This window comes from Larimichthys crocea, chromosome XXII (assembly GCF_000972845.2).
Source record: "Larimichthys crocea isolate SSNF chromosome XXII, L_crocea_2.0, whole genome shotgun sequence".
NCBI classification, from domain to species: Eukaryota; Metazoa; Chordata; class Actinopteri; family Sciaenidae; genus Larimichthys; species Larimichthys crocea.
In genome coordinates this window covers 4067287-4088259 of record NC_040032.1, presented here as the reverse complement: position 1 = coordinate 4088259, position 20973 = coordinate 4067287, and the positions used below count along the sequence as shown (strand labels likewise).

At 39.5% G+C, this 20973-nt stretch overlaps 2 protein-coding genes across 5 annotated transcripts in view; one reads left to right on the top strand and one right to left on the bottom strand.

Annotated features, from left to right (window-relative positions):
* stk10 (serine/threonine kinase 10) overlaps positions 1–5141 on the top strand; it is a 39082-nt gene extending 33941 nt beyond the window's left edge. The window contains exons 11-20 of the mRNA XM_010729341.3: positions 275–399; positions 1250–1373; positions 1547–1726; positions 1866–1958; positions 2043–2172; positions 2266–2390; positions 2509–2697; positions 2782–2907; positions 3044–3157; positions 3319–5141. Of these exons, the coding sequence (XP_010727643.1) occupies positions 275–399; positions 1250–1373; positions 1547–1726; positions 1866–1958; positions 2043–2172; positions 2266–2390; positions 2509–2697; positions 2782–2907; positions 3044–3157; positions 3319–3459 (1347 nt within the window). The 3' untranslated portion in view covers positions 3460–5141. The remainder of the gene's footprint in view (positions 1–274; positions 400–1249; positions 1374–1546; positions 1727–1865; positions 1959–2042; positions 2173–2265; positions 2391–2508; positions 2698–2781; positions 2908–3043; positions 3158–3318) is intronic.
* A 1579-nt stretch (positions 5142–6720) lies between these two features.
* Positions 6721–20973, bottom strand: part of sh3pxd2b (SH3 and PX domains 2B) — a 38296-nt gene continuing 24043 nt past the window's right edge. The window contains exons 5-15 of one of the 4 annotated variants that reach the window (XM_019264571.2): positions 19208–19299; positions 15284–15309; positions 14818–14853; positions 13472–13603; positions 13119–13220; positions 11983–12066; positions 11151–11268; positions 10609–10814; positions 10473–10519; positions 10219–10344; positions 6721–10089 (exon numbers count right to left, since the gene is read on the bottom strand). In XM_019264571.2, coding sequence (XP_019120116.1) covers positions 8578–10089; positions 10219–10344; positions 10473–10519; positions 10609–10814; positions 11151–11268; positions 11983–12066; positions 13119–13220; positions 13472–13603; positions 14818–14853; positions 15284–15309; positions 19208–19299 — 2481 coding nt within the window. In that variant the 3' untranslated portion in view covers positions 6721–8577. The remainder of the gene's footprint in view (positions 10090–10218; positions 10345–10472; positions 10520–10608; positions 10815–11150; positions 11269–11982; positions 12067–13118; positions 13221–13471; positions 13604–14817; positions 14854–15283; positions 15310–19207; positions 19300–20973) is intronic. The other 3 variants (XM_010729339.3, XM_019264572.2, XM_010729340.3) reach the window with 3 other exon arrangements.

Genomic DNA, 20973 nt, shown 5'->3' with positions numbered 1-20973 from the left:
GACCGGAATCTAAATGCCTTTGTCAATGGATTCACAAGCAGCTGCCTCTCCGTTCAACAGATAAAAAGACTACAGTCGGAATCACAAACACGTATATATTTAAAAAGGAACTGTTTTTATTGTACACATCAAAGTCATTTTCTACCGCATATGTTAAAAGAAGTTTTATAAGTTCCAGTGAGTATGTAGAGAAGTCTTGTAGTCGATCTCTGATTTAATATAACGTCATCTGTTTTTGTGACATTTGTTCCTCTTACCTCGCTCTGCCTCCCAGAACTTCTCGAGCAAGACTCTGAAACGAACCAGGAAGTTTGTTATTGACGGCGTAGAGGTGAGCGTGACCACCTCCAAGATCATCAGGGATGATGAGAAGAAAGATGAGGAGATGAGATTCCTGAGGTACGTGACTGACCCTGTCTGTCTACAGGACACACATTCTGAACAAACATAAATATATATCTGCTCACTATCTGGGCAGAATTTATGACGCATTTGCTGTCGCTGTCTCCATCTTTTGGTTTCTTCTCCCTAAATGAGGGCCATGAACTCTGAGGTCTATTCATTCCTCGGCTCAGAGTGAAGTCTGTACAGTGATAAATAGTCTTTTGGACACTATTTCAGGCATCTTGCTCTTTTGGGCTTTAGCCCCTTGAGACCGAAGTAAACAAATATTCAGACTGATGGAAAAAGACTAATTTAGACACCGATTTTCACGGTTTAACTCATTCAGCAGTTTCTGTATATATGCAGTCTATGGTTTGAAAGAATAAAATTCACTTTAGATTAGTGGTTCAGTTGTTCAATTGAGCTGGAGGTCAGCTGTATTGTACTGTATGTAGTCAAAACAGTTTAATACTCACCGCACTGCATTTAAAACCCTATTTAAATCCTGGTGCATTACTCCTGCCATCTAGTGGTTGAAATATTACATTGCACATGTGACTACCGCACTTCCAGACTTTGTTCTCGGTTTTTATATGTATAAAATATACAAATAATCACATAAATTCAGTTTCGATAGATCTTAAGTCCAACTGAAAGCAAATATATCTATTAATATTTCTACAGCATGCACATCTGCTCTGTAAATGTGTGATATGTTGTGAGAAAATTCAGTACCTGGGGAAAAGGAGAAACATTAATAAACATTAATACAGAGCTTTTTTGATTTGCTTCTTTGAGAAATGAATAAACTCATGAACTAAAATTGGATACAGTATGTCAACAATAATTCTGTGTTTGTGTTTAGGCGTCAGGAGCTGCGTGAACTCCGTTTGATGCAGAAGGAAGAGCACCGTGCTCAGGCTGTTCTGAACGCTAAGCTGGAGACACAGAGAGAACAAATGCAGAGACGTTTTGACCAGGAGATGAATGTGAGTCACAGCCACACACACAATTTAAATTTTCTGATAGACATTGGTGTTGTCAAAGTATGAAAACAGTCTTAATCATATGTAATATGATAGCTACACCTAGGTGCTGTGATACAAAATGCTTATTTTCCCTAAAGCTTATAGTGTGCTTGTTTACTCTTGGTGTGTCCCAGACCAAGAAGAAGCACTATGATATGGAGCTGGAGAACCTGGAGAAGCACCAGAAGCAAACTATTGAAAGGATGGAGTCAGACCACAATGTTAAACTCAAGGACGAGACCAAACGCATCAAATCAGAGCAGGAGCGTGATCTGCACAAGTTCCAGGATCAGTTAAAACATAAGAAAAAGGAGGTATGTTTAAGATAATGTGTATGTGTGTGTTAGGGGGAAAAAAGGAATAAAAATTGGTCAAACAAAGCTGTCAGTTACTTTGCGTTGGCTTTTAACTCAATGAATATAGCTGAAATGTGCCTTATTTTATTATATTTAGGTAAAACATTCTGTTGATAAGCTGCCCAGAAGCCAGCGTAAAGACACCTTGAAGCAGAAGATGAATGAGTTCCAAGAAATTAAGATGAGAGAGGTAAGTAACAGCCATGGTATTTACATGCATACTTGGACTGTTTAGAAATCATCCGTTCCTTTTTTCATTCTTTCTGTGTTTTAGGAGAGCAACTTCTTGGCAGCTCAGAAGAACCACCTGGACACGACGCTGGTAAGAATCATCTCCAACAACAAGAGAGAGATCGCAGATACAGAGAGGAAATGTCTCAACAAGAAACACCACCTAATCAGAGGTACAGTATCTGTATCAGTATCAGTATCCCAACCTGGTGTTACATTAGTTGTACATTCAGTCATTTCTTTTGTCCCATCATTAATTGTTTTAGAGCGTGAAGCTACGATATGGGATATGGAGGAGAAGAACCTTTACGAGAGACACCAGTTATTGAAGCAACAGCTGAAGGACCAGTACTTCCTCCAGAGGCACCAGCTTCTCAAAAAACATGAGAAGGTAAATCAGTGGATTGCAACTCCACCGCCAGTCGAGTCTGGAATTAACTTTAGCTAAGTATATATTTGATTTTCTCTGTATGCATATACAACCAAATGTGTGTTCTCTCTCACTACAGGAGCAGGAACAGATGCAGTGCTACAATCAGCGAATGATTGAGATTCTTAAAGCTCGGCAGCAGCAGGAGAAGAACCGGCTCCCAAAGATCCAGCGCAGTGAGGCCAAGACCCGCATGGCCATGTTCAAGAAGAGCCTCCGTATCAACTCAATGGGCAGCCCGTCCGAGGACAGAGAGAAGATCAAACAGGTAAGAGTAGTGCTGGTTTTTCTCACATGATATTGAAGCGTGTAGTTAATCATTTAGTAAGTCACTCTCTCTGTCTCTTTATAGTTTTCTTTGCAGGAAGAGAAGCGTCAGAAGGCAGAGAGGCTGCATCAACAGCAGAAACACGAGAACCAGATGAGAGAGATGATCGGCCAGTGCGAAAGCAATATCCGAGAGCTGCAGCAGCTCCAGGTGAATGAGGGGAAACATTTTCTCATCTTCTACATGTGTCACTTTTTCTGTTCTGTATGCTGCTGTGGATATTTTGGTTTGTGTCACAACAATAAATGGCCGGCACGTGTTAACGAGAGCTTGTTTTGTGCTTCAGAATGAAAAATGTCACCTGTTGATTGAGAATGAGACTCTGAGGCTCAAACATCTGGATGAACAACACAACCAGCTGCTGAAGGAATGGAGGGATCAGCTGAAACCCAGAAAGAAGGTACGTGGTTTCTTTTCCAAGGTGCTTAGTTTAGCTTAGCTCACAATTTTGTCACAGAGAGGTTGGGGCAGGTACTCACTCGAGTCTTGTCTGAATACTAAGCTCAATATGAGTACACTTTTTGAGCTTTGGTTTCCACCCTTCTCCTCCAACCCTCTTAGGCCCTTGAAGATGAGCTAAACATGAAGAAAATGGAGCAGGAGGCTTTCTTCAGGATGACTGAGAATTCTGATTGTCCAAACCCAAGTTCTCCCAACAAAGTCTCCAAATTTGTGCCTTACCAAGACTCTTCTACTACATAAAAACAGCCGCTGTGACGTTCCACAACATCTCTTGGCCACTGTTAGAACCAACTAAACATAAACATAAACATATACCCCACATCGCACATGCCTGTTGCCTCAGTTTTAATTGGCTTTGCCTGCAGTGGCAGCATACCTATCCCTCCGTTAGGTTCCTTTGTTCCTTGTTTTAGTGAATATTTATGTTTTAACTCCTGTTCTAAGGGTTTTCTTTAAAAAAAAAAGTTTATTGTAGTATTTGATGGATTTGAAACTCATCATGCGCTTCACGTGACTCAATTACATGGTATCAGCTTCCACTCAGTGTTTTTAATTTCCTTTTTTATGTTCAAGTCTGCTTTTTTATATGCTCACCACTGAAGCATGAGATTCACATGATGGAGTGGCCAAACTAAAATGATCTGTCTTAATGAGTAAATATATTTAGGAATTGGTTTGGAAGAAGTAGTTTGTGTTCACTTAGCACACAGCGAGGGAATTTGTTTTGACAAGAGGAGTAACAATGTTTTTCTATGAAAGCTGGTGAGCCAGTAACTAAGCACTTTTTGTTTATCCCAAATTATCAGTGCCGTCTTCCAAATATCATGACCAAAAACACACCCAAGATGTAATGATTTACCAACTTTTTTGTTTTTCATTTCTTGACCTGTTTGACTTTTATTTATTATTACCTATAAAGAACAACATTAATCTAGATTTATCACTGTAAATCCTCATTTAAATATTTCCTTTCTCTTAACCAACACACACAAGGATGTGCTTATCATTTTGTATCATGTTTCAAATGGGGGTTAGAATAAATCCAGATCAGAATTTAAGTTTCTTTTTAAATGATTATTTAGGAATGCTATTTTAACAGGCGAGGGAAGACTAACTGTTATTCATAATGTGTTGCTATTGTGATATGTTATTTTTTTGTTGTATTTTTACTGTAAAATCAGTCACACTGGATGGGAACTGACAAAGCCAAAGCATAAATACTGTCGTTTGAAGGATGTTAGATAAGGGGACTTAAATTTTAATAAAAAAATATATATTAAGTGTATAATTGTTATACCATGTGCAGTAAATGCACTGCCTGCTAACCAAAGTGCAATATTACATGTATGTCTTTGCTAAGCTTAAAGAGGTTTATTTTTCTTAAACTTTGCCTTCCTTTGCACTGAGAGGAGGAGTCACATGAAGAGTTTAATTCCAAACATAGATGTATCAACCTTGTGAAAGAAACATTGCTTAAAATTGTCACATCTTTATAAGTTTTAGTACTTGGAAGCAATATTTTAAGGTTTGGAACATGGCTCTGCATATTATTTTTTAAGGGAGTACAACAATTCAGTCTGCTGTAAAGATGCCTCTAGATATTTAATCTTAAACTGAAACCTAAGGTTGCAGCTGGAACTTGTTGAGTGAGAGCGTTTTTAGAGCAGTTTGGCCTGCAGATTTACACTGAATCAGGTCGGCAATCAGGTACAGCTTAATCTCCCTCTCACACACTCTCAAAGTATTTAAATTTGTTGTAAAACTGATCTTTTCTGTCATTTTTAATGGCTCCATCTATGCCTTTCTCTCTGCCTCAGTTTACATGATATTGTTTGTATGGAGGGGTTGTGAGTGTGAATGAAACTGTATCAGAAGGAACCACTGTTGTAAATAACTCTTAATAAAGGCAGATTTTCTAATTATTGGATTGCGGTGTCTGCTTTTTCTAATAGTTGTAACACCATCATAACACACGTTAGAGAGATTAACATGTGATGTTGGCATTCTTCAACTCAACTTTGAGTCTGGATAAGAGATTGTACGTGTAGATTTAAGTCATTCTGATACCATAAGGATGTGAGAAAGGGGCAAAGTCCTCCTTAAAATAAAGATTCTCATAAAGATGCAATATGTATGAGACCCTGAGTATAAGGCAAGAGGAGGATAACTATTAAATGCAGTACGGTATATTGAATCCAAGTATTTACATTGAGATTTTGCCATTGCAAGTTCTATATTGCCATATTTAATCATGTCCTTGTTCTTCACTGTAGCAGAGGTCATCAACTCCCTCAAGCCCCCAGCACACAGTGTGAGAGGTGCATCAACACAATATTTAATTCAACCTGCATTCATCTTTTGGTTTGGATTGTGTTTTTGGCCACAAGAAGCCATTGGCCTTGCCCCACCATACCTCTCTGAGCTGCTGCACCCCTACATGCCTAGCCGTTCTCTCAGGTCAGCTGACCAGCTGCTCCTGACTGTCCCTAAAGCTAGACTTAAGCTCAGAGGGGATCGAGCATTTGCCGTTGCAGCCCCAAAGCTATGGAACGAATTGCCGCTGCATATTTACGTATTTATTTTTGTCTGTTTTTATTTATTTTTATCTAGTGCCTTTTTATTCATTTTAGTTTTGTTTTCTATCTTTCTATTATCTACTTGATGTTTTGTTGTGTTTCTATATTGTTATTCATTGTGTTCTATCGTATTGTGCAGCACTTTGGAAACCCTGTGTTTGCTTAAATCGTGCTATATAAATAAAGTGGATTGGATTGGATTGGATTAAACCCCACATTGACATTATGACCTATAAGTTAATATGGCTAACCTGACATGTCTCTGTACAGCTAACAAATGTAAAGATAATTTTAGCTAAATTTTTGACTCCACCAATCCATGAAGGAAATAACATTGCTCTTCAGCTGTGAAATGCTTGAGTGTTCACCAGCTGGTTGATAACTGCTTTTTGATGCTGGGCAGGTTGTGAAAGTAGATTTATCTGAACTTTCTACATAAAAACAGCTGCCTGCGGTGGCTGGAAATAAGATTGATAAGAGTGGTGATGAAGCTAAACCAAATAGTAAATTTGCAGGTTGTAAACAAAAACACTGAGTTTCTAATGGAACATTTATACATTAGTTGCATTACACGCTTGAAGACTGGCAGTCCTTTTTTTCCACTGCCTTTGCTGGTCATTGCCTCGTATTTTTGCGTGTTCTCTCCACCAAATGTTGATCAGTGGAAAAGTGTGAAACCAATGGGAGGATATGAATAACACCACCTGTGTGATTGCATGCACACATGATGCACACAAAAGGAAGATTCACTTTGTGAAAAACACAACTTGATAGTGCCGTTAATGGTTTAAAAACTCTACCATGTGCCTTTTTAACATAAAAATCCAGATTAGTGCAACAACAATACTTTATTTCTTCAGAATGAACCTCCATCAGTGGATATTTTTTTGGATTCTTAAAAAAAAACCCCAATTCAGACACAGTATGACAGCTCAACTGAAAAAAAAAAAATCAGAAACTTTTATTGACTTGAGTAAAAGGAGACTCAATGTAATGAAAAATACATAGCAAAAAAGTAAATAAGATTACAATACTGAAATGATGACACCATCAACCCATTTGCCTTGCATTGTTCTGTAGATTTCTGCCTTTCTATCCACATAAACATACCTGAACCTTTTCTAGTTGGATACTGTCATTTCTGTATAAAACATGGATGGAAGGCTGAATAACATTATAGCGACTAGAAGCAGAATCACGAATCGTTACAGCTTGTAGCCTTGTCAGATTGCGTTGACAATCATGAACATTTTATTTCTCAATTTTGCTAACTTAGGTAAACAAAACACTTTGGAAATGTATAGTAAATGTAGCACTTAAAAAAAAATGTTTAGTATACAATCATTTCTGGACCACAGCCAGTTATTTCACATACTTTTCTTAAGTAACTTCTTTTTTAATTAATCTCTTGACAGAAACGACACAACCCTCTGCATTGCCTCTAATTGGCAAATCCCACAAATCAACCAACCAAATTCATTCTCAGCTCTTTTCTTCTTCTAATCTCATCATCAGTACAGAATAAAAGAACAGATGGACCGTCAAAGAAAAGTGACAACAGCTAAGATATGCCTCTCATTTCTGTACAATAAAAAATAATTTGCTATACTGACCATGCTTGAGACCAGTCAAGCATTAATGTAAAACATTATTTTTATACAATGGTCATACTTTGCTGTTAATTGAGCACCAAACTTCGGTTAAGAACAGACTGTACACTTACAATACTGTAAATCATTGCACAATTCACTGTAGATCTCCAAATTCTTATTTCTTAGGTCAGACATCTGGTACCAATATGCAGACATTGCTCTGCAAGTCACATTTCACCATTTTTATTTTTGGATGTGAGATAACACAATTTATGTTAAAATACTTTGACAGAGAGTTTTCTTTTTACTTTGTCATTTTGGATGTTCTAGCCTCATCTTTACATTGATGGATATTTGTTACAGTGAGTATAAAAAAACATAGCTAATAAAAAAAAGACTAATAAAACTAAGATAAAATGCACTGTGGCATTCTTCCCCTTCCTTCAGTATGTGCAAACCTTAAACTTACCTCATCTGAAATGACTGACAAAGTGCACATCCGTTACAAGTCACTGCAACATTAATTATGCAGTCAATGAAGAAAGCGTTACAATAGCACAAAAACGAAAATGCATGTTTCTAGTATAACAAACAGCATTTCTACTTGGCAAAGATGTCTCTTTTAGTAATTACTAATAGCACTTTTTTGTCATTGAACTCCCCCAGTGAGCTCATGTGTAGTCTTTGTCTAAGAGATTTACAGTTTTTTTTTGTTTTGTTTTGTTTTTTTGTCTATTGCTGAGGAAAATGGCTGGATTTGAACATCTAGTATATTCTGTGATGTAGATTTGAGTTTTACTTTAAGACTATTTCTACAGTTGCATACAGTATATTAAGCACTGAAGCACTTTGCATATAATATAGAGGCACCGTATCATAGAAGGCATGGGTGGAGTTACATTTACTGCTGTTCTAGCATCTAATCTTTTTACCTTTTTAACAGTTCATGTGATATTTGGATAAAAAAACAAAAAGAAGTAAACGTCACAAGACCCAACAAGGCCATGTGTTATTGCTGGTTCAGTTTAGGTAGAATATTCTTATCAAAATTAAACATAACAAATGTGTCAAATAATAAAAAAAAGGTACCTATAAATAAAAAAAATGCTAATAAGCTACAAAGTAGTGATATTTTGTTCATTTAAATCCTTATTTATTCATATGGCAATGGTTTTGAGAGCATATTCACACTAAGGTTTCTTGCTCAGGTAATTCGAGGGGATCCAGCCCTCGACTTCTTCGCCTACATTTTTACAGAACCACCAGCCGCTGCCGTTTTTTTCCAACACCTCAAACACTGTACCCACCTTGAAGCTGGATGTGTTATCATCCCCTTCAAAATCCGCCACAGCTAGATACAGTTCATCCTTACTGGGCTCCTTGAGTAAAGGTGGAAGCTTGTCCTTTGGCGGGCTGGGCTTCTCGCTTTTCACAAGGGGCTTTGGAGGAATCGGGACTTTATTAACTTTGGGCTCTTCTTTCTCTTTGTTTGGAGGTGGCAGAACAAACCCTTTGGGTTTGGGGGGAGGGGGTCTGCTGAGTTGGGGTGGTGGAGCTTTGGGCATGTCATGGGTTTCTCTTAGAGCAGCTGGAGGTTTGAGCTCAGTTGGGCTGGACGGGTTCTCCTTCTTTGGAGGAGGAGGTCTCCTTGGAGCCATGATAGGGGGTCTCTGAGGAGGTTCTTTGTGGGGAGGCACTGCTGGTTTTGCAGGGGGTGATGAGCTCTCCTGACTATGACCATTGATGTGTTTTGGGGGGAGTTTTGGCTCATCTAAGTGCTTACCATTATTGAGAGTAGGGATATGGACAGGTGGAGAGCTTGTAGGTGGACTGCACTGGGAACTATTTACTGCTGAGGTGTCAGACCCAGAGCCGAGATCTAAAGGTTTGGATGGCCTCAGCTTGCTTCTCAGGTTGGTGATGTCCAGTTTGTTCTCTGCTGGAGGATCTGGCTTGGCAGCTGGAACAGGTTTAGGTCGGATCACTGGCTTCGGCTTCATAAACACTGCTGGGCCAGCTGAGTCTGGTTTCTCCTCCTGCGCTTCTGATTTGGGTTTTGGTGGTTGTTTAGGTATGGGTTTCAGATTGAACTTCTTGACCTCTTTGGCAGATATCTTGTGGCCACATTCAAGACCCATTTCATTCCGAAGGTGAAGAGGTTTGTTCTTATCTTCTTTCTTGCTCTCTGGTGTTTTCTCCTGTTTGAAAGGGGCTGCCTTGGGTGTAACCAGTGGCACAATGACCCCAGGCGCTGGGGGTTTTGGGGGCAAAGGTTTGGAATGATCAGGTCTTGGTTTCTCGGCTACCTCCGATTCAAAGCTTTTATTAATGGACTCCCGTCGAGGTGGCAGAGCTGGTTTCTCCTCCACTGGAGGGGCAGCTGGGGCTGGAGGTAAAGGCCCAGGCACCCCCTTGCTGGCACCAGACTTCCAATCTCTCAGCTTAGGCCGGGCACAGAACTCGGGGGCTGTTGTTGGCTCATCTGGTAAAGGCTTGGACCAGCTGTCATCTGTGACTGAAACATTTGATGAACCACCATCTTCCAGTCTCAGCTTCTCCATCTCATTGGGCAAAGGTGCTAGGAAGTTAGGTCTCAGAGCATTACTGGTCTTCTTGTACTTGTCAATAAAGGTGGCGGGGGCCCAGCCCTCTTTGTCATCTATCTGGATGTACCACCAACCACTTGCATTCTTCTCAATCACCTGGTGGGTAAAAAAACAAAATAAAAAAACATTTACATTTAATAATAGAAATACATATGTAAAAATTACAAACCTTTTTTCAAATTTAAAATTGAAAAAAAGTTTGACTAATACAACTTCTCAACCCACCTCAACTTTAAGTCCGGCTTGGAAGCTAATACCATCAGGGATGGTGGTCTGGAAGTCTGCTATGGTGTAGAACTCTTCCTCAACCTGAGGAGGAACGGGTGGCTTGGGTAGGTTTGCACCACGTGGCTGTGGAATGTGATATGTGACACATATCGGTTAAGTAATGAAAAACCTTTTATTTAAATAAATTTACATCTTCAAATACAACAGAATTGCCTCTTTGCCAAAAGGAGATTCAAACAGGGATCTCTTACAATGGTAAGATCTCTGCGTGGAGGAGGTCTGTGTCTTGATCCCACTTCTGTGAAGGAAAAAGATGTCAAGCGATCAATAAGTTTAAAATTTTACATTTGCAGATCAATGGTGCAAAAGTTAAAATTCACTTCTTACTTTTGTCAGAAAAAAATGAGAGTCGGTTTTCTTTATGGCTGTTGTCTCGGTTCTCTCTGGCTGCATTGTTTTGCTGATTCTGTTTAGAAACCCCGTCTAGGTCGTTGGTGCTGGCATGAGCAGCGGCACCTGCTGACTGCTTCTGACTCTGGATGTCAGCCTTCTTCAGGTAGGAGGCTGGGGCCCAGCCCTCACGGCCTTGGTACCTGAGTGGAGGAGGGTTGTATGATCAGTGGCTTCAGGTGACTGGATAGTGTTACTTGCATTTTTACCTCTCACTATCTAAGATTTAAAACAATTAATGTCAAGACAAGATAATATAATCCTTTACTGATCCCCCAGAAGGTGAATGTATGTATGCCTTGTCTCCAGGTGATGCATGTAAAGATTAAAAACAAGTTTTAGAGGGCCTAAAATTGAACCTTGGGGAACACCACAATTCATTTAATAGCATGTTGATGAGCATTCACCTATACTTTTTTAAAGATTGTTCATGTTCATGATATTTACTTTTCCAAAATTCATGTCATTGATTTCATTACCTGATCTTCCACCAGCCCTCCAAGTTCTTTTGAATCACTTCAACAATCATGCCCCTCTCCAGGTCAATCTCATCTTCATCCCTGGCCGAGTATGGGTAAATCACTGAATACTTCTCTTCTGGTGCCAGAAAAAAATAAATATTCTTTAATATAAGAACATAGTGTATATTTTGAAGATTACAGTGTATAGGTTCACAGATAGGGGAGCACAAAGAAATGCTGATAATGGGCAATAGCTTCAGGGACAAAGCACACAGTGTCTTGTAACTTTCCTAAAATTAAAACTGCAGAAAGGTTGACAGAATGTGTAGTGTTACATATATGAAGTTGTTTAATCTCATTGTTGGTGTTTAACTACAATTTTTTTTTTTTTAACTTTAGCTAATTGATTAAATGAGGCAAGGCTTGAGCAGCGTCTTGTGGAGTGAGAAGATGTAAGACACATACATGTGCAACACATAAAACACACATTCATCCTCCACAAATATTGACCACAAACAGGACAAACTTGTTACTCTACTAGAAAATATAGACATTATTTCTACTCTTACTAAACATTATAAATATACTATGTAATACTACAGATCTATCAAGTGTTTAATGCTGGTTAATTGAAATGATACATATTTTTGTTTATGTATATATATCAAATACAATGCACAATCCACTTTGCATGCAAGGATTTAATTTACATGCTTGGATATCTCATGCAACAAACATTTCATGCGTACACATGGACAAACATGCACACAGTTGTGTATGCATGTGTGCGTACACACATACAAACACACACATATTCAGAATAGGGGGAGAAGAAAGGCGTGCGCTCCACCTTGCCCAAAGCCTGTGCTGAATAGATCCCCTAAAGTTCTGCGACGACCCATGTGCCTTGGCAGTGACCAGAATCTCCGTGGCACTGACATCCCAGCACAGTAAGTGGGGCAAAATAGGAAGTGAACATTACATAAGCCATCTGGAGGGTTTTCATCCTAAATGAAAGCATTGTCAGCATTGATGGGCCTAGTAGAAATCAATCCTCCTGGCAGGCCTAATGCTGTTTAACCCCTTCACTTACAAATATTATTGTACCATGCTTCTGCCACAGAAGCTAGCTTAATTTAGAACTTGTTCTTTTAAAGCAGGTTGTATATCATATAGTTCATGGTTAATTAGGGTCTGTGGGGTGGTGGTAGCCCTGAGCTTGGGCTTGGGACTGTTTAATTAATTTTCCTATTACTGGCAGAGTTGCCAAACTGATGCTCAGTAGCACAGAGACAACTTGACCATACTCAATTATATTACATGTATTATGTTCCAATTGCTAATTTATTTGCTTCTGTTTCTGTTATAATTCTATGCATATGCAACAGTGCCAGTGAACGTGGAAGATAAATGACTCCAAGGCTCAGAGCAGTAACCAGACCAATGAGGACAGACCAGCCAGCTCAATGTCCACTTTTAAACCACATACTACTTCTCAGGCTTGCCAAGACTTTAAATAGGGTCTGTAATTTGCATATTGGCTGCAGACCCTTCATTGCTTAGCAGGGCTGCTACCATGTGCTTTATAGTATCATTACAGTATATTATACTATATAACTCTTTTAACATCTACAGTAGATTTTTTTTTTTGGTATTTGAACCCAGTTACGCAAGATAGCCGTTCTTTATCTATTTGTTCATGTTTTTGTTCGAGTTTCAAGTTTCAGTGCTCTGTAATTCAGGAGTTTCTTCATGTTAGGATTGCTGTTCTTAAGGCAGAACACTACATGAGCTGTTGCAGAAAGACAGCAGAAAACATTTTCGTCAAAAAACAAGTTCAGTTTAGCTTCTACTTGCCCACATTATGCCAAAGGTAATAACTTGCACGTACAGTTGGTTTTGAGAGTAAAAGCCTCTTTATATTCTAAACGTTTCCTTGAGGGAATATTGAATCTAAACTAACACTCTAAAGAAAGCTTTCTGTACCTTCTTCCCCTGGAAAAGTGAAGTCATCAGGGTCATCCTGTGCCTCAAGGCAGGTGGCAGGGACCCAGCCCTGGGCATCTTCTGAGCTAACAAACCACCAACCTGAATGAGGAGAATATAAACACACTGACATTCAAAATACACACTTTGACCAAGTCAAACTTTCAGAAAACTGCCAAAGGAAAATGCGAAGTAATGCACACTTCCACTGTTGTAAATATAAGAAGTTGAGCACATTGAAATAAACAGATGGTGGCACCAATTCTGTTTTTGTTTTTTGATTTAAACTAGCAACCTGTGCACTCTATTGAGAAAATCATGAAAAAGTACACTGGATGTTGTATAGAACTTACCAGACTCATTTTTCTCAATGACCTCCACAACCTGACCCACATGCAGGCTGATCTCAGAGCTCTCCTGCTTTTCATAGTCTGTTACTGCCACATACTGGTCGAGTAGGAGAGGGTCTGCTGCGGTGGAATCTCCTGTTAAGGGGAACAAATCAGAACAGAGACTCATTTAGCTCTTTTCCCCTTTCTGCTGCTTTGTTGTTAGGTGGAGTAAGGAAGAACTCTCAATAATGTCATATAAGTCTCCACTCATTATCTTCTGCTTTTCACAAAGGATATGCGGTAATATTTGTTTATGTGATATTAAAGGAGTGAACTTGGAGTCATAAGAGATAAGAGATGATGACCTTTCAAATTTCTTGCATCTCTCTTTGAATTCTGACCTTTTAAAATGTCAGATTTTAAGGAACTCAGAACTGAAAATCCAATTTAAGCTTGGGCTTTACAAAACAGCCAAAATGTATATAGGGAGCTATAATAAGTGAACGACTCATTTTTGATGAAATGCCAAATGTAATTTCAGAGTCAAATTTGTGCAAAAGGTGTAAAACGAAGTGAGAGGAGGCTTATCTGGAATATAGAGATTCACCCAGACATGAAGCAGAGGAGGCAGTGGACGTGATTGGAGAGATGGCGTGAGGGAAACAATGAGCTGACAGAAAAATAATGGGAGATTTAGAACATGGGAGTGAAAGGCAGGGATTTAAGAAGTGTAGAGGGTTAAGTCAATCATGAACACCTCTCTGATTTTCACACAGAAACAAACCACCACTGCAAAGACCCACCACCGATGTTAGCACCAAGCCAGAAAAATCAACTTTAGTGTGAGTGCATGAGCACTGTGGAGCTTTTCTCCTTATCTAGAACAAACACTGAACTATTGAAGGTACTGATCTGTTTGCCTAACTAATTATTAGTCAGGCAAACATTTCTCAAAAGCAGATAACAAATCCCAATGACAGATCAGTAGGCAAGCTAAACTAGGCTACTTCTGCCTTACCCGGGTAACTTTTAAATCACTAGTTTCATTAAACTTTCCTAATCCTTTACCTTTGGGTTTACACATGGACCAAAGTTTCTTTGGTTTCAACCATTTCCAAGTAACTCAACTAGTGACATTATTTCTTCCTCCATTATTTCTGCCTCTTTTCTACTCTATTCCAATGCAACAAGCAACACCGAGTTTGAAGATCTCCAACTGTATCATATGATTTCTTTATGGAATCAATACAAAGCCCAAAGCCTTCAACAGAGCCACATCCCACCTGCCCAGGCCAGGGGAGGAGAGGGGGGACAGGCCACTAGCAGCCTGCTGGGTCACACACACAGCACGACCAAGTGTTTACTACCTCGCTTTAGGAAAGTAGTCGCTCTGTCCACAATCCCTGATGGAAAGGAAAATGAATGGAGAAGAAAACTGAAAACAATGACATGGATGCAACTTAAAAATATTAGATGAATAGATAGAGGATAGAGAAAATATAAAAAGAAACAGCAAAACAATGGCAAAGGTGGTTTCTTTGTTCCTGTACTATGAAAGTAAACTCCAGGAAGACATTTGAGACACAATTTGTCTACCTGTGTAAAACTCTGTGACCACTAGATGGCGATAATGACATTTATACTACAGATGAACTGTAGAAGACTTGAATTTGTAATGAAAAGAAGTCACAAAAAAGTAGAGGTCTCCATAAAAGCAGTACAAAAGTAACTGATTTTATTTCTCTTCTGCACTTTTTTTTCTTTCCAAAAACAAAACACACCAACAACATGGCACATTTTCATGTCAAACACACAAATAAAGCTGTATCTTACCTGATTTCTTCTTTCCGATGGGTTCTCTGTTAAAGAGGAAAGGAAATCATAACATTTAGCATTTAAGTTAGCAGAGCTAAGGAGATATTCCTGACCTAGAAATATCATTATCAATATCTAATAATTTACATCATCCCATGGATGCCACAACATATCTTTAAACCTGAAAAAATATACAGTGGCCCAAAACACGCATTACTTTCAGTGATTTATTGATACTTTATTCAGTAGGCTACTTTGTAGGAATGGACCCTTGTAAAGACAGCAAGGGTTTATTCTTGTTTGTTTTTGAGCATTTACTTCATACAAGTAGTACTACCTCTGGTACTACTTGTGTTTTGTAATTAAGTAATTATGCTTTTTAAACAAACTTTGATTTAATTCGACTAAATTTGTATTCATTCTTTGAATTTTTTCGTGGCCCCATTGTACAATACTTACACTGATCACTCAGCACAGGATTAACAACAATTGCTAACATCATCGTTACCTGTTAGATCTATGAATATGCTACTGACACATCAGAAAAGGATATGTCTCTGCGTCTCTCTTCGACCCAAACCAATGTGAAGAGAGAGCCCCAAGAAAGCTGATCTTTGAAATTTAGTCTGATGTTAAATTCAATACAGCATCTGCTGTGTCTGGTTTAGACATTAGCCAGATAAATAGACCATCACTCCACAGCAGCAGTCAAGAGCTGATTCAATGTCCAGATGCTCCGAAAAGTCAATGGTGGCTAATGCTCAGCATTTTACTCTCTTGCTCGCTCTTGTCTGTCCCTCACTATTATCTAAATATTACTCTCTTACTTTATGGCCTTCGCTTTTCCATCTCACATCTTCCATGTCTACTTAACTCACTCCTTCGTCTCCCTTGATCACTTTCCTTGGCAACTACTCACTGTCCGTTTCCCTGCATCAACATGAATGCTTTCAGCCACATAAAGCATTGTTCGATCGGCAGAACTGTTAATTGCAGAGGCTTAAGTCTCAATAAATCTTTACCACTAAGCGTGCCCATTAACGTACTATAAAAAGAAATCCACGACTGGGCCAACCAAAGCAGTACCAATGCTATAGATTATTAAAAAGCAGGAATGTACAGTATGTGTATGCTTTGTTTGCTTGTATTGAGCTGAGGTGAAATCATGGCCACGAACTGTACCAGACATAGCCAACGACCTGGAACCTTAATATGATTATTTAACTAGTTTAGAGTGTCAAATCGAATGAGTCCTAACGTCAGCACTGGAGCCAACTTCAATTTCAACTTTCATGGGAACATGAGCGTCAGGCAGCCGTGGCTGAGTCAGAGCGATAGCTGAGTGACCACTGACCCGATGAGTGGGCGAACAAATGATAACTACAGACGAATCGTGGGAGTACACTTTCACCGGTTTATTGTTATAGAAAAGAGGCAAATGATGCAACATCTGCTGATATGTTCATATGTTCACTCTGGGCTTTGATTCTTGAAGACTCACAGGTGCTGTATCACAGAGGACTCATAATATTTTTGATTGATGAAATCCTTCCGCTCATAATCTCTCTCCCTCTATTCCCACACTGCCTTGTTTCATCTCAACCCATCCCTTTATCTCTTATCTTTTCTCTACATATGATATCTCTTACTTTTGGTTTTTCCTTTGCCCTACTTCCTCTTTCACTTCTCACCCACCTTTCCTTGCTCTCTGACTCTTTACTTCCTCTTTACATTTAAGAACTCCTTTTCCTCGCCTCTTCAGCTTCTCCTCTACTTTTTTTCTCTCCTCTTACTCTCTTGCTCTTAAGGAGAAAGTCTAAGATGTCCCTCTCAGTGCAACAGATTTATAGGCCATGATAAATCTTCTCCCACAGTGGCTGCTGTGTCTGTACACCAGCCCTGTTGTCAGTCAGCCAAACAACAGGCTGCACTAGCAGAAAGCAGTAATCCAATTTCAATAAAGACAAACCAAGGTCTTTCCTATATTCATCCGCTTTGAGTAAGTGCTCCGTCTCTTTCCTGCCTCTCCCAACACATGCATAGGGTTTTGTATGAGGAGTGAGGAGTTATGTGTCCTTGGCAACCTCCTCCGAGGGAGGGTGGAAGAAAATGTGTGTCCATATATTTTGTATACTAATCACACACAGATATTAGAAGTTTCTTTTTATGGTAGAGTTGGGATGAGAGAAGAATTCACAAAATACAGATTATCACAGGCCTGAGACATACAGCAAGCTCAGTACACCACCTGAAGGCAACAGACAGCACACTTCAAAGTGACATTAAATCCATCCATATTATAGATGACAATATGGCAGGCTAGTGCAAGTACTCGTCCCATACTCAATCCCCATAACAGCAATATGTCCTGCTAATTGTCCTTGAGCAATAACCCCCAGCTGCTCACTTGCTGTATGTCACTCGTACGATAGACATTAGCTGAATACCAAGAATATAAACATAAATATTGTGCTGTCTCACGTTGTGTATGTGCCGTCAAGTTATCCCCTAAACTTTGCAAGTGATACTTGCATTCACATTGTGTAGAATTTGAAAGATCTCACTGTAGTATCAAAATGCAGATACAGGGCTGCACTGATCGTCACAGGGATTGTCAGAACATTTGAAAAGATACTATAATCACAGACATCTACACATTGTGGCTTTTAGGCCAAATGCACAAAAAGTTTCAGTATTAAAAATGAATCCAAAAGTAGAGCAACATTTTGCAATATCACTGGCTCAACAGTTTCACTGAATTTAAATGTCAAGGTGACTGAGGGGACAATTGCCATATGAAAAAGACACTCACACCTGCACGAGGCACGTGAAAGAACATAGCTGTCTGAACCAAGTGCCTTGCTGTTCTGTATATATTAATTTAATTTATATTTTTTAATATGTACTGCATCCATGCAGATAAATGTATAATTGGGACATTCATACTAGTCATTCTTAATGAGGTGGCAGTCTAGTAGCTTCCCAACCTTTTTTTAAATCAGGGTTGTAATAAATGCTTTTCAAAATCAATTGAAAATCGTTAACAGGTATTATTGCAGTACAGTAGTATAAGTTTGTTGTAAGGGATTCACACACAGTGAAAGTTTCTCACTTCTATGACCCAGATTTTTACAACCAGGTCTTGCCAATTTAAAAACTCACTCTCTGTGTGCTGGCTTACTGCTGCAGCCCTACATGCACTCCCAGCATATATCACAGGACTTATCAACTCAATTTCCTGCTGACTGAGGCAACTTCTCAACGCCCAGCTCTAGACATCAGTACCTGATGACAGAGAGGTTAAAACTAATATGCCAGCTGACAGCTGTTGGTGTAAAAACCATCTCCAGGGTCAAAATGTGAGGCCCACATTATGGTCTCTATGAAACCATTCAACGTAACCTCCACTGCCCTGAAGGTGCTGGTAACCTTAATAAAAACTGTGTGGTGTTATGTGTGTGTCAACACGTGCTTGTGTATGTTGGACACTGGCATTCATTGCCCACTGATGTCTTAGTTTTGGCACATTGTAACTGTCGGCGGTGGATATGACGCTAATGTGTTGGGTGAGATTTACAAGAGACAACAGAGCAGGCTTGCACACCTTCAAAGCAACCATGTCTGGAGACTGGTTGCTAAATTGAGCTGCAGTTACATGCTTAACAGATATGTCAGCATTTAAAACAAGAAAATAGACCCATTACGTGTCTTTCTGCTTGGAAAACCCAACAGGAAGTAGTGCAGCAGTATGAAATCATTTCCATTAGAGGGTGTAATGAATGCTCATTACCGGCAGGCTGGGGGTAAATGTTGGCGAGACGTGACATGACAGGACATTAGTCAGGGGAACAATGACAGGTGTTTGCTATTGTATGGGTCTGGGGGTTTCTCAAAGTATATGTGTGTGTACAGTATGTGTGTGCGCAGATGTGGGGTACTTACTCTTTTGGTGGGTTGAGGTCTTCAGGTCGGGTCTCAAAAAACACTCTGACCTCCTCACACTGGGAAATGTAGACTGGCAGCTGAATAAGGGCCTGTAGCCACAAAAGATAGCAGGAAAAACTTGGGTAATCACACACACTGACAAGTACAATCACTTCAGTACACAGAGAAGTCAAGAAGAGGTTAATAGAGGTTCCTAGAGTGTCTCTGAGAACAAGCAATTACTACATAAGCACTGCATTTTTCAGACTCCTGCGCAAGGATTAACATGGAGCAACTTGTTTTGCCCAATCGTCATTTTTTAGGTGTTTTTCAAACGTGAACTTATCCCTCCCATCAGCTACCTGTGTACAATCTCCCCTCACGCACACGGAAGCAGGCTATACAGTGTGAGATTATGTGTTCTGTTTGTTTGATAGTCAACAGGATTTCTAGTTAAGTACTAAACAGATATCTTAAATTTCACCGTGTAAGCAATGCATTCATGTAAAATGATATTAGTTTTTTTTTTTTTTTTTACAGATGACTTGTTTAAGGCAAAACATGTGTATATCCCAGCCCCCCAGCACTCTTCCCATTCAATTCATCCAACCCTCTTCACATCCGATATGTGTCATATCTGGAAGACCTCAAAACAAAACATGTTTTGTTCATGTTTATGCCAGACTGCTTTTGATTGTCACATTCTTGTAAGTGTGGCCTATTTTACATAAGCTGCAATAATGAAGAACATATTGCACTTTCAGGGGCAATATGCATTTACCAACTTCAAGCAAATGAAGTTTAAAATTATATGATTTCTCTTACTAAGAGAAATCACATTTTGAGGATTGGACAGCCTGGGCAGACATATGTGCTGTCTAATTTCAAACATGTTTTTTTCTAGTTTCTAATATTTATTATTATTGTTGTTCCAGCAATTTAAACAATTTTAGAATAAAAGCATGTCAGTTATAATCAAAATCAGTAAATCTTCCACTCTCTGTGTTTGCTGTGTTTTTCAAATCACACCAGCTGGTTCTGTTCTCTGGTTCTGAGCTCAGTTCATTGATTTGTCTCGCCTATGTTCCTCCCTAATCTTATGTCTCTGTGGAGGATCACCGGCAACAGAGAGATGAATCCTGACAACACGTCCGGAGATGAAAGACAAACGGCCACATTCATCTTCGTCTTTTATTGGCGTGATCTCTCTCTCCCACACACGACCACCAGTCATGTTATGTTTTTGTTCTCTCCTGGTCTGTTTTATCCGTTTCCCCTACTCTTTCAACTAATCCAATAAAGGGCAGCAGTGAAACAGATAATCACCTTAGCACCTTGATGCCCCACACCAGAAGACAGAATAAACCCGTGGTGACTATTTCTCTTTACAGCTAAGGGAGCTAGGCCACTCCTTCTCCTTTTGCTGGCAACCGAAGCTCAAAGCTATCCATCAAGCTTCCTCGGCTGGCCTCTACCTCTGATTTTAATACTCCTAAGTGTTTTAGTTCAGTCATTTAAGGGAGCAGAGTCTCTGTTTGCCTCTCGCACTCTCTGACACACACTGATATAACATCAGCTTTGACGGATATGGAGCGGGAGCCAAAGATCCAACCAAGGTGCCCTTGTCCTGTGTGCTACATTTGCCTTGTCATACTTGACCATACTGGAAGTTCATGCCAACAGCAACTGTTTCCACTAGCCGCAAGGTCATACGGAGTGTGTATGTATTCCCACTCGCATGTTACATATAATATTGCTAGATTATTATGCATTAACATGACCTT